At 41.9% G+C, this 14,267-nt stretch overlaps 1 protein-coding gene across 1 annotated transcript in view; it reads left to right on the top strand.

Annotated features, from left to right (window-relative positions):
• angpt1 (angiopoietin 1) overlaps positions 1 to 14,267 on the top strand; it is a 57,852-nt gene that overhangs the window by 24,926 nt on the left and 18,659 nt on the right. Inside the window, exons 4-7 of the mRNA XM_054605660.1 lie at positions 423 to 655; positions 6,960 to 7,084; positions 8,212 to 8,313; positions 12,146 to 12,312. Of these exons, the coding sequence (XP_054461635.1) occupies positions 423 to 655; positions 6,960 to 7,084; positions 8,212 to 8,313; positions 12,146 to 12,312 (627 nt within the window). The remainder of the gene's footprint in view (positions 1 to 422; positions 656 to 6,959; positions 7,085 to 8,211; positions 8,314 to 12,145; positions 12,313 to 14,267) is intronic.

Raw genomic sequence — 14,267 nt, 5'->3', positions numbered from 1 at the left:
TTGTGGGGAATACATAGCAACCAAACGTATGTAGATCATTATTTGTAGTTATGCACACTTCTTTTGCATGTATTCCCTTATCGCTCTCTGGGAAATAGCATGTCATATTGGTTGTATTTTCTCTCAGTGTCCATGACAAAGTAACAACAGGAAGTAGAAATGTCAAAAGTGGAAGAATTTCAGTACTTCAGCTTTTATCGGCTGACCCCTTTTTAAAAGGCTGTAAAAAAAAAAATGGAAGAGACACACGTTACATAATCAGTAAATCACTGGTATTATCATAAAAAAAACTTTCAAAACAATATTCAATACATTTAAATCTGTTAAAACAAATCTCATTCCAGCGGATTTGGATGCCCTAAAGGACCTTAATAATCATGTCTTCCATAACAAACTCCTCTTCCTTTTGTCCTTTCTCTCAGCCTGCTGGAGCAGAAGATGCTAGAAATGGAGATGCGACACCACGAGGAGCTGGAGACGCTGAAGCAGGAGAAGGGGAGTCTCCAGACCCTGGTGGGGAGGCAGAGCGGGGTCATCGGGGAGCTAGAGGCCCAGCTGAGCCGGGCCACAGGAAACAGCACAGCCCTGCAGAGACAGCAGCAAGAGATGATGGATACCGTCCACAATCTGCTCAATCTCTGCTCCAAAGATGGAGGTAAGCAAACTGGAATCAGAATCTCCAAAGCTGGGAGGTTTGGAGCTTTTTCAGCAATTGGAAATATGCTCTTACACATTCTGGTACTTGTATGGTGCTGAGGATGGAGGATAAGAAAGTCACAACCTATAGCAGTGTAAGAAAATGTTTACCAAATCAAGCCCAGCAAGCCCAGCATCTGACAGTTGGACCAAATCAGGGAAATTCCAGGAATGGTTAAGATGATGATGGTTTTGATATTTTGTTAAATTGAGTGAAAAAGAGAAATAAATTGGCAAAGAAATGTATGTAGTTGAACCCACTTGGCACTGCCCATATTCATGTGACCGTGCCTTTAAAGACATTTCTCACCTGCTCAATGCAAAAATACATTGCAGGAATACAACTATGTACAAACAATTATGAATGCCAATTATTATCCAGTTTGACAGATTTTCGGAATGAAATATTGCCAAATTGTTGAAATACATTCTCTGCGCTTTCACCTGCCTGATCATTCCTGCGCATGTGCATCTCTCAACAAAGATGAGAAAGAAGTGAAATTGCTAATTCTTTTGCTCCTTCAATCCTCGATTTTTTTGGGACACAGCATTGTTTTTTTTACTGTTCTGATGATGGAAGTAGCTAACGAGCAAGCTATCGCTTTTTTGACTCCCTGCACAAATATTCCACAGGGGTGTGCGAGCCTTCATAAGAACCCCCAAAAATATATATGTTGTTTGTTTTCAAACCGTGTGAATTTTCCAGACAAAAAATGTTGCTTGGTGTAAAATGGCTTTAAGTTTTGTTTCATTTTGAAACCCTGAAGCTAAATCAAGGACGTGTTTATCAGTCATGTGGTGGTTATACACTGGTCAACTTTTTATATATATATAGTTATATATTAATATATAGAGCAAGGCATTACAATAATTTATTAGGTCATTGCTATTCATTTTTTTATAGGTAGCCCTAACATTTACATCACTACATCGATTTCTGGTCATGGCCTCTAAGGGGTTCAGTGAACCCCCTGATCCAATGCAAACTAGCAATGACCCTGATCCAAGAAAATGCTTACTGACACCTGCCAGACGACAATGTGCAAAGCAAGATTTGCGGATCGGCTGTTCCAGGCTTAAACAATTCGGCTGCACTCGACTTGTTTTGGATAACTTACCTCCTCTGGTCAGCTGTTAGAGCTCCAATATCTTCAATTTTACCATCCTCATGAAATCATCATGACACCAGTTCTATAAACTTCACCCCATGCTGAGAGACACAGGGATGTGCTGCCTATTAAATCCTGCATCACTGAGAGCAGCATGAAGAAAGAAACACGGCTGTTATTGTAACCCGGTGTGCTCCTTTTAAAGAGGATTGGTGCCTCTCATAAACCAGCGTGGTGCTCCATTTTGTTGCTAATATCACTTTTCACGCTTAACTTCATAAAGTCTTTGCACACGGCTTCACTGAAACATCAAGCATGACTAGTTATGAAGTAATAGGCTTATTGTATTCCTCAGAGTCTCTGGCTTCTGTTAATATACAAACCCAGGGATTTCCACTTTGGCCCAACGTTTGACCCGACAGCAACGCAACCTTTCTTGTTCTGTCAAACGCGGTGAACTCATTTACCCCTTTTTCAGCCCTTTCAACGCCGAACCCACTTGATCCTAACATTGGCCTTAAATCCCACTGGTTGAATGTCTGTGTCGGGGGGGATTGGATGCAACTTCATTTCCATTTGTGGATTTCCTGCAGAGATGCCTCGAGACCCCACAGCACTCCTTGAGGTTTCCCAAAAGACAGGAAACAACAAGGATATGAAGGGATGTAGGAGTCATGAGTGGATAACTAGGGCACATGATAACACATGCTTCTTATTTATCATGCTGCTTTCTTTTTGTAATTTTAATGTTCCATGCAAAAAAAGGGTCACAGGCTCGCTCTCCATCTGTTTAGTCTGGATTTGTGTTTGTTGCATTTAATTACCAGAGATCTTTTGAGACCATTTTTGCCTGGCTGGTCGTTCTGTATCATCTTTACGTTCAAGTGTGTCCACATGCAACACTTCTGGCTCTCTATTTTACTGGCTTTGTAATCTGCCAAGTTTGATTAAATTCTCAGTATTTTATGCCGTTCTAGCCTTTATTTTGCCACCGTTTCCTGCTATTCCCAGTGTCAGCGGGGTCAGTAGAGCGAGGGGCACCACAGCCGGTCCCGCTGTCCGTGATTGGTGGCTGTCCTAATGAGAGGCGATAGAAATGGAACGTGGCCGCCGCCACTCTGTGGTTGGTCTTTTCCTCCTGGTGGCGTTGAAGGCTGAGGCTGGCGCAGGGGGTCAGAGGTCTCCGCTTTCTTCACCCCAGCCTGAATAAGTCAAACTGTAATAGCTCCTGTGGGACGCCTCCCGTCCAAAGGAGGCAAAGGAGTAGGTAGCCCTCACCGATCATGTGACGCACTGCCCCTGTTTTTCGACAGTGTTTAAAAAACACAGAAGAAGCAAAGCTCACTTTTTGTTTTTCATGTTAAGGGGAGGGCTTTTGTTTGTTTTAGAAATGGATTAGTGTTTTCATTTGAGGAAGGGGTAATCATGTGATGCCATGGAGTGGCGTCTGCTTGCGTTAGTCGCTGTTTTGAAAACTGAGCCTCAGCATTTCCTCTGAAGCATGGACTCAAATCATCTTTGACTTTGCTTTGGGGAAGATTACAGATACTTACAGAAGGGAGTTTTAACACTAAATCTCCTTAAACTTTCTTTTTTTCCCAAAGCTGTCCATGTAAGGCTTTTCCTAAAATTAGGACTTCCAGTGGGTTTTAAACCGTTGCAGTGCAAACTGAGGGCTGGGAACCCGTTTTTGATGTGGCCAGATGCGACGGAGCTCTTGTTTGGGTTGTAATCATTACCCAAACCTCATTAGGGTGCAATGAGCCACATACTGTTATTAACGGTAATTGACATCAGCTTTGGAACACTCTTTTAAAATTTCTGGCTGCTAAATATGATTTTGTTTTACAGTGTTCTATTACCCCACTTAATGAATGGTATTCATCATTTTTACAGCTACTTACTCAGAGTCAAACAATTATTTCAGGACTCCACTCAAAAAAGCCTTTTTTTTTTTATAAATTGTGGGTTGTAATGCCTCAACAAGACAGTTTGGTTAACCACTTCATTAGACAACACTTTACGATCCAGACTAAATATTTGACTGCTGCACATGATTATTTTTATGCTTCAGCGACCAGCAGAATGAGTTGACACTTAATGTTGCAAAGACCCTGTAAAGTGTGCCGTTATTGCGAGTCACCTCTGTGACCTTCCTTAAACCTTTATTTTCGCAGGGGAAACTAGACTGTTTTACTATATGTTGCGTTTGCACACATGTCCGTCAAATACTTTAAATGGAGCAATGTGTTTTAGAGCCTTTTAATAAGGCGCTAGATACCAATCCCGGTCTTCAGAGTTGCTAAGTTAATTAAATGCATTTACCTGGTATTTCAGGTCAAAATGAATCAATTAAGTCTGTAAGGCAGACTGTTTTTTACCGTTGTCGGACATGAACAGGAGGTCTTTCAAATGGTAGAGCTCAACTAAACTCAACTCACTGGTTAACTTAATAAGTGACTTAAAGTTAATAGTTATGTTATTAAGTTATAGACTGTTTTTGCTAGATGATATGATTTTATTTTAAAGCATTTATAGCCTATGAAGAAAATAACAGCAGGGACATAGTAGACATAGCTTCTTTGGTTATCACGCTTGGCGTTAACACGTATTTACTCTACTTGTCTTCCTGTCTTATCACATGACGAGTGCAGTGAGCCCCCCCAGATCCAATCAGGTACGCAGGTGGAGTGTCGCTTACTGTCGGAAAAAACCTCAGTATGCCTAATTACTGATGGAATATTGCAAGAATTACTAAAGAAACCGAACTGCAAAACCTGACTATAAACCAGATGCAGATCCCAGCTATTATAATTGCTCTAGATATGAGCCTTGAAGGAATGTTAATTGACGTACCCTGTCGTATGTAATATGAACCTTAGCGTAGCCTATATGTTAACACACGGGAAAAAAAGATGGTGTATATCCATTATTTGATCATATCAAAAGGTCTCCTTTCAAGATCAGAGCCAGTGTTTTATGAAAATATTAAGCCACACAGTTAGTTTACCCTTTTGTTTTTATTATTACAGAGTAAGGCATTACAATAAAAAGTAAGTTATGTGCCATTATTTAAATGCCGCAAACGGAAACTGGTACAAACTGTATATAGTTGGATAGTGAGATTGGAGATCGACTACAAAATATGTACAATATGTGCTTTGCCAATTCAATTTTAAAAGTAGCATTTTTTTCGTTCAACTCAGTGTTGACTTTTTCAGCATTTCCCTCATTTTACATCTCATGTTTACGGCATTATAATCCTTATGAGATATGAATGCATCAGTAGTATATTGGAAGTAGGATTTCTATTATTAAACAAATATAACTTGAATCTCATGAATCTTACACATTACCCAGATATTTTCACACAACAACCATAATCCTCCTCAAATGTTAAACAAGGACTACATATCGTTGTTGATAAGTCTACTCTGGGAATGAACTGGTGTCATTTAATAGTGCTTTGCATCCTTCATATATGAATTAACCGGAGTAACTCTTTGGATCTCAGAATGGAATCACTCAAAGTCTCAGCGGCATTTAGAGACTGATTATAGTCACATGGGAGCAGTGATGTCTATGGCAGCCCATTTAGCTCCATTACTCGCTCTCTTCAGTTCGAGTATTTGGGCTCATTTGGCAAGGGCACTGATTTATGCAAACACCCGCGCCCTGCCGGTCTTTTCACATGAACCCCCTACTGCATACGAGTCCCCGCTGAACCACAAAATATTTTCTGTAAATAAATATTGGGACATAAATAATATTTGCAGAGCTGTGCAGCACGCTGTTCGAGGGAGCCGCTCCTACACTCGAGCATCTCGTCCCTCGGCAGACTGTCTCGAAGGCTGATTGTGAAATGATTGTCCACACTGTTACGGATCGAATACCAACGCGCACCCCTCTGTCAATGATCCCCCCCGCTTCTAAAATGTGCCCCGCTGTCTGCCGGCTTGGGGTAAATTACCGCCTGACAGGGCCGCTCTTTGTTGTATTAGAGTCCGGAGCGCGAGAGCCCACTCTGTCAACCTGTCACAGCAGGAGACTCTTGTCGCTGACACTCAATACTTTGTCAAAATGCTCGGATAGAACACCCAAATAAGCTCCCTGCTTCCACCAGGATGCACCGGGCTCAGGAGGGGGGGGATCAAAGCGGGGGCTGAGGCTCGCTGACACATTTCCCTTTTTTTCCTTGACATCTTCTTTTCCCAACTCTTCCAACAATAAAAACAATGGTGTGAAAATTGAGATGAACGCCTCATATGGGAGGAGAAAGGGAAGACGAAAGAGGAGAGAGAGAGAGGAAAAAAAAGGAAAATCGGAAGGAATTTCCATCAATATAACAAGGGCATGGAAGGTAAATATAAACCACTTGTTATAACAGGAACTTGAAATTTATAGCTTGTAGTATTTTGTCCTTAGCCCCTTGCTTGGTTTCAAAATAGTGCCGCCATAATCATCTACAGATGGAAATGGATGCAGCTGGTCTGTCAAAGGCTGAGGCCCTTCTCTCAGAGCGGGGGATCTTACAGTCAGTGAACTGCTTCTCTCATGCTAATAAGTTAGTCGCCCTCAGATTGTATCTGGCCGTTATAAGATACTCGCGGTGAGACTTGACCGATCAGCTTCTGCATCGGATTCCTTTAATGTTTTCTCCTCTGAGATGTATAGATGTGGAATAAGATAAATCGACCCTATGTTCGCAATCTGTGATTTCATAAAACATTATAGAACTATGATTTCCATACTTGTCTGACACACAGGGTTGCAGGAAGGGTAACAGTTTTTAATAGCACAGGTTTTTCTTGTACAATGCTATTCTTGTGTCTGTAACTTGTGTATTCAGTGTGTATTTGATCCCTTGATTTATCACTAAATGTTTTAACACCTGAGCGTTGGCATCCTGTCAGTCAAAGTCAAAAGTTTCTGACAGACAGGCTTATGTGGCAAAAACATCTCTCATGTCTGAGAGTGGTATTGATCTTCTCACCTTACACTCAGCAAGAAAGTAAATAAGCAAGTAACAGTCATAGATTCGTAAACAATCAAAATCAAAAGCAATATCCAGTTGCTTTTGAGTTACAGATGATTTTTATTTGTAGCACTTCAGATAGCATTACACGCTTTCCATGATTTCTTTCGTACCCATAGTTGTGCCTAATAGCACAAAGGCGGACGAAGAGAAGAAGTTCCGCGACTGCGCCGACCTCCACCAGGCTGGCTTCCATAAGAGCGGAGTCTACACCATCCAGATCAACCCTCAGGAGACCAAAAAGGTGGGAAGCCACAATATCTCACAGCAAACACTACACTGTAATGTAAAAATATCTGCCTCTTCATTACATCTAGGTCGCTCTTTCACACAGTGGGTTTACAGGGAATCCTGAAAGCTGAAAATACACTTGGCAGCTTTGTGGGTGCAGGAGTTTAGCTCGGAGGGGGGGAGTGAGGTATGAAACAGGACACTGAGCTGATCACGATGGTGACAATCGAGCAAGTGTGTGTGGATGTGTGTTCTCAACCTCTACACTGTGCTTACATAAGCTTGATCGATGGGAGTGATGATTTAATAAGTTAGAAGGTCGACACAAGGTTTCTGCGTCCCATTTGAAGCATCTAAGCTTCAAACCTCTAAGTGAAGGTTCCGGCTGCAGCTAACTGGCTAACTTCCACTATCCCAGTTGAAGCTGGCTAGTCTGGTCTTCACGCTAGTGTTGTTCATGTTATTGGCTGAGTCATTGGCGGCTCCCACATTCTCAGCATTGTGTTTGTCCCACATTATATTTGACAAAGTAAGTACGTATGTAAGTCTCTCCATATATACCATGAATGATGAGCTTCTCTTGGGGATAACGACTCTGTCAAGGGCACTTCCTTAATTATACCCAGGCTGCGTTCATGTGTGTTCAGCTGTGGGGGCTGGCTGAGGTGAGAGACCTTCTCCTCTCCGCCCTGGGGTCTCCTCAAAACAAAGAGCAACACTGCAGACAGAGCACCAGCCCTGCGTTATCAGCTTACACACACTTGGGTCCAAGGTTAAGGGCCACATTACACCAAGGACCTCCACTTTGATTCAGCAGAAACGAGGCCGCCTGATGAGGAACATCTCCAGGGAGTTGGTGAGGGATAAGGAGACACTGATTAAGTTTGAGGAGGACACAGATACGTTGCATTCCCAAAGATGATTCATCATGAAAGCTGGGAAAAGGAGTGTCTGAAACCAAATAATTGTCCAAGTGACCCTTCATTGTTTGTTAATGCCGCTGAGAGTCGCATTGAATGTTGAATTCATCAGTTTGTTAGTTAAATTTCACACAAAGACCTATGAGTGCTATCATTGTTCCATTACCTTCATGCTTGTGTTTTTCCCAACCTCCTTTGCTCTCTCCTTTCAATTGTGTAGGTGTATTGCAACATGGAAACAGCCGGCGGTGGATGGACAGTCATCCAGCGCAGAGAAGACGGCAGCCTTGACTTCCAGAGAACGTGGAAGGAGTACAAGATGGTGAGACGAGACAAACCTGTGCACATGTACTTCATCCATATCTATTCAAATCAAGATATAGGTGGTCCTTTAAACACAAGACAGTGAGTCAACACACAGACAGAAATTGAGATGAAACACTCCAATATCCGTTTCGAAACTGTACAATGAGTAAAACATCCTGATCAAAAATACACTATGGATTATTACAAATAGCATACGCTTTTTGGCAGGAGAGGCAGGATCCGCAGGCAGGATCCGCAGATCCAGATGTGATTCCTCCTCAGCAATAGCTCCCCTGTTGTTGTTGTTGTTGTACTAGCAATATTGTCTAGGGTGTCTGAGAGTTTCACTCAGCTCCGTATCCGAGGCTTCAGTGCTGTTATTCTTCCTCTTTTCCAACAGGAAATTATTAACTAAATCTGCAAACAACACATTTGTTTAGTCTCTGTATCGCAGTGCCAGGTGTGTCATCTGTTTGGCATCAGGGAGAAATCTATGCGTATTTGCAATAAGGGTGTTAACATTTCAGAACCTAAGCTGCGTTTGGACGGTGAATTGGATTTATTATTGCTGGCAGTTGCATTGCTTGTGTTTGCAGTGTAAGTCACCTGTGTATACCTTTCGCTAGCTGTTAGTTTATTGTCAAATGAACTGTGTTCATTCTATCCCCTGTAATCTGCTTTGTGTTTCCCGTTTAATTATTTCCCCTGTCTCGATGTACAAACCTCTAGTCAATGGGAAGGGATTTCTAAGAGTTTGTGGGACAGTATTTACCAGAGAAATCCCAAGTTAGAGTAAATAAAAGCAGATGGGACTAAACACTTGTGAACAGTTTGAATGGTAAAAAAAGACTGTTAATGAAAGAAAAGGGGAGCAAAAGGGACAAAGGAGAAGACCATTAAGCATATGTGAAGCCTAAAAGGTAAGACACAACTAGATAACTGCGCTGTGTTTTTCCATCCCCTCCCAAACAATAGTTGAATCTCAAAGTCAAGATACCGAAAAAATGAAGAAAAACAACTGTTTATTAATTCTCATACAGCACCTTACTTAAGTGGATCAAAACAAAATGAGACCAATCTTTTCTATGAATTTTGGTTGTTGAGCTACAACAAAGGGTTGAAATGTAACCTGCAACAGACTAGGTAAAGCATGTTTTTAGCCAAACCAATAACCGGAAATGCGTCCTGTTGCTACTGAAGCAGTTATAGTTCACTTGCGGCCCCTACCCCCATGTTAATAGGAGTGAGGTGTCAGCAGTCAATGACAGTACACAACAGTCAATAACATTGTTCAGGCCTGTTGTGAATCACTGCAACCATGAGAGGGCTTTGAGCATTCTGTCATAAATGAGCACAAAATAATATCAGGTTGATGTGTTCAGAATTATGCAAGATAAGCCGTGGACAGACAGATACACATATGCACACACAAACAGGACCGACCACATGATCTCCACACCGGCTGGCGGAGATATTGAGACAGACGTGGAATCCCTCCGGCTTTGAACAGGTGTCATAGAGAGCAGGGGGTGCATTCGAGTACATGAGGGCCAATTGTTGGACCTTGGCCGACATTTATAGTGCTGATCTAATAGCTTGGCATTACTGGTCATCTCCTTGAAAAGCCCGGAGATGATCGATGGTGTTTGTGTTAATAAGTTTTTAATTCTTGGTCTCCAGAGGCTTGTGCTCCCTGATTTAATGTACTTGGAGGATTTGTAAATCTTTCAGTAACAACTGACGTGTTGTTTCTTTGTGGGACCATCGAGAAACTTTTGGCAACTGGGATGCAGTGCACATGTGAAAGGATCTTAGGACCGGCTAATGTTTATAATCACATTACCGGGAGACCACACATCACAGGGGACCTCGCAAATTATATTCACAACTCCCTCTTACATTTTATCAGCCTGTGAACATGGTGCCTGTAGAGCAATGCTTTCCAACCTCTACATGCACCTCAGGGGGTGTTTGTGCAAATGCCAGGGAGTAAGTGGGAAGCCCATGTAGTTAACGAGTAAATTTACAATAAGTAGTAAGCCGACCATCAGCCTGTCAGTTGTTGACAAATTTACATTGCACGTTGCTGGAAACTAAAGCAGGAATGGTAAAGAGTCAGAACTTGTACTTGAACTTTATAAAGAGTCAGTTGGAAAAAACTCACAAAAGTGACTATAATAATTATTTTTCAAGAAGTCGTGCCCAAACTAACTGCATCAAATGAATACACTGTAACAAATATGTGAACCTTGGTTCAGACTTTCAGATGTGAAAAGGCTAATCTCTATAAACGGATATCTGCATATGAATCTGAAGGCAAAGGGGACAAGATTTTGGTATCTGAAGCCTTCTGCTTTCCATTGCAGCAGTCTGTGTGGAGAGTTAAACAGGGGAAAGGGTTAGCCAAAATGCAATCTCTGAACCCACCAGCTATTAAGCTTTTTTATTGTTTAAAAGTATGAATTAAGGCTTGAAATAATATGTTTTAAATAATAAATAAACAGTTGAAATAGTTATCTAAAAGTAATGGATTCTTTCACTCCCAAGTACCATGAATGCAAACTTCAAACAGAAGAGGTTAAGAACCACTGTTTAAAGTATTGGACTCTCTCAATAATTCTAGTTTATCTTTGCATGTGCATCAGTTCCTGACATTTACACTGCTCCATGTTTACAACTACTTTTCTCCCTGACAAAGTGCTTTAGCAAATGTAACTGAAATATAAACTAAGAGCTCCAATCCAACAATGTGACGAACCATCTCCTCATCTCTTCTGAGCTGAGCGTGTTTGATCAGGATTGCGTGTAAAGGATCACGAAGAACCGCAATCACATAAAGGAACACTACATCCACGGAGCTCCAAGCCTTTTCTCCCCGGCCAGAGTTCTTGAAATATACCGCACTCACAGTAGGTGGCTTTGGACCGAGCTGGAAGACAGTCAGGAGGGAACATCTCATCAGGAGTGAGATCAATTCTAGAGAAAGAAAAAAGGAGAGAAAGCAGTAAAGGGCCCCTGTCACTTTCTCTTCCACCCACTCGGCAGGACATGCCTAAGGCTCGAGGAATGCCCCATATTTACTTTCCCTCCTTCCCATTCCTCATCACCACACACGCTCAGCACAAACACAGACTTCACCCTGACTCTGCCTCCCCAGCCCACGCCCCCCCCCCTCTTCTCCGATCTTTAATGGAGCGGTTCAGACTGTCCTGTCAGAGCTGTAATGTCATCCTGCTTCACAATATTCCCCTCTGCAATCCACTGCTCTTGCTGCTGTCAGAAGCACTTTGCCTGTGACCGGGAGCCACTCTGATCAAATGCAAACTTTTGCAGTTTGTTTGAAGGAGTGTCCCGTGCATGCAGTATATATTTTGGGAAAGAAGTCTTAAAGTAATAATAAGTTTAGCATGTGTGACTTGAGAGGAAGACAGGAATGGAAGGAAAAGGTGTGTGTCTATTTCAGCTGGTACCAATTTAGACACTTTTATAGGTAGGTAAGTCTATCCACGTGGAGGACAAAGCCAAAAGCAAGATTAAAAAACCTGCATAAAACATATAAATATGCATTGTGACTAATGTGTGCGGCTTATTCACTGAGATCTTGAGGAATGGAAAATAATGCTGGGAAGCTATGATATAAAAAACATGCTGCACAGAATTTTTTTTTCTGGTGGATACATTATTTATTTTCAGGATCTGTTTGCTCTGGTTTAACTTCTGATTGATTAAAAAGGTGAGGTTGAGGTGTTATCATTCTAAGAAAAGAGTGAAGATAGCAATGAATAATATCTAGTCCATGATTTACAAAAGGGATTTTCAGTTCTATCTACTCTTCCTTTTCGTTCCAGGGTTTTGGCAGCTTGCCTGCGGAGCACTGGTTGGGAAACGAGTATATTTACCAGTTGACCAGCCAGAGGCAGTATGCCCTCCGTGTAGAACTGACAGACTGGGACGGACACCAGGCCTTCTCGCTATATGACCGCTTCCAAATCGGCGGGGAGAAACAAAACTACAGGTAAGACGGCTCATATTAAGCTACTAATAGACATAGATGTGGATAATGTTTTTTTAGTTTTTTCAGGCCAAGGCACACACACACAGCAAGATTTGTCAGTCCTCTTTTCAGCTTTTTTTTTTCAACAATGGCTAGTAAATATCCTCTGGTTTGATTAATATTTGCACAACATATTAAAATGATACAGACTTTAAGCCGATATTTGAATAAATCAATGAATCCACAAATAGTTTAACTAACTTTGGTCCTAACTTTGGTCCAAACTGAAATATCTCAACCGCTGTTGATTGAATTTGCCATGACATTTGGTACAAACATTTATGTCATGAATTATATTAACCTTGGTGATCACCTAACCTTTAATCTGGAACCTTCGTTAGCCTATATCACTGCTTAGCAAAGGATTGTAAAGCTGTGTGTTTATCATAGGTCACCAATGCAAGACATTATATATAAGGACACATTACTTCAATGAAAAGACAAAATGTTCAAAAGTGTTAACACTATAAACATGGCTAGCAATTGTGAGCTCTCCAGTCATTTATATCACGTCGATCCTGTTATGCAAGTCTGTTGCGTGACTTTTCTCAAAGCGAATTCCTTCCTAACCAAATCTATCGCTTGTCGTCGTCTCCTCATTTCCTTTGATTGACGCTTTGTCCTTGCGTGTTGCGGGGGCGAAGGTTTCTGTTTTTCTTTTGTGGGGGTTAATGATAACAGGCCTCAAACTATGGCAGATGCTTGGCCCTTTCAGATGTGGAAAACTACTGCAAATTCCAAAGAGTTCCGAGCAATTGCTGGCTTCTCGGGAGAAGTCCTGACATCTCCAATTCTGCAGTTTTCACTCGATGGCTGGTTCTCTCTGATAAGAGGTCACTTTAGTTGCGAAATGTCTTGCGTCCAGCTTTGAATGACGAAATGAGGAACAAGATTCTGTAGCTTGAAAGCCTTTACCTCAACCCTTCCATTCCTCTCACACAAGTGTTTCCCCTACATTGGGGAGGGAGGGGGGGAGGGGGTGGTGAGGCTGGTTGCCATATCCAATTTTCAGAATTGTCTTGCGATGACAGGGGGTTTCACTTTACGAGGTTTCCGTCTTGAGGAACTCTTACCTGGAGTGGGCTTTGTGGTTCTCTCTGAGGACTGGAGAAATGGATTTCAATCAAGCGAAGGAGATCAAGTTGTTTTTTGTTTTGAATTTAACGCAGAGTTGAGGTTTTGTGTGACCGCAATGTGAGGACTGAGTGAAATCATCTCTTGTTACTGTACCTTTAGCCTCTACTTCTGGCTCTGGTTTGAATGCACAGGCACTGACCTCAGGCTTGTGTACAAGGCACACAGATACAGTGGGTACGGAAAGTATTCAGACCCCTTTAAATTTTTCACCCTTTGTTTCATTGCAGCCATTTGCTAAAATCGAAAAAGTTCATTTTTTTTTCGCATTAATGTACACTCAGCAACCCATCTTGACAGAAAAAAACAGAAATGTAGAAATTTTTGCAAATTTATTAAAAAAGAAAAACTGAAATATCACATGGTCATAAGTATTCAGACCCTTTGCTCAGTATTGAGTAGAAGCACCCTTTTGAGCTAGTACAGCCATGAGTCTTCTTGGGAATGATGCAACAAGTTTCTCACACCTGGATTTGGGGATCCTCTGCCATTCTTCCTTGCAGATCCTCTCCAGTTCTGTCAGGTTGGATGGTGAACGTTGGTGGACAGCCATTTTCAGGTCTCTCCAGAGATGCTCAATTGGGTTTAGGTCAGGGCTCTGGCTGGGCCAGTCAAGAATGGTCACAGACTTGTTCCGAAGCCACTCCTTTGTTATTTTAGCTGTGTGCTTCGGGTCATTGTCTTGTTGGAAGGTGAACCTTCGGCCCAGTCTGAGGTCCTGAGCACTCTGGAGGAGGTTTTCTTCCAGGATATCTCTGTACTTGGCCGCATTCATCTTTCCT

Source organism: Anoplopoma fimbria, chromosome 10 (genome assembly GCF_027596085.1).
Source record: "Anoplopoma fimbria isolate UVic2021 breed Golden Eagle Sablefish chromosome 10, Afim_UVic_2022, whole genome shotgun sequence".
Lineage (NCBI taxonomy): Eukaryota > Metazoa > Chordata > Actinopteri > Perciformes > Anoplopomatidae > Anoplopoma > Anoplopoma fimbria.
Note: the sequence above shows the minus strand (reverse complement) of the source record. Positions and strands in the feature narration are given on the sequence as shown.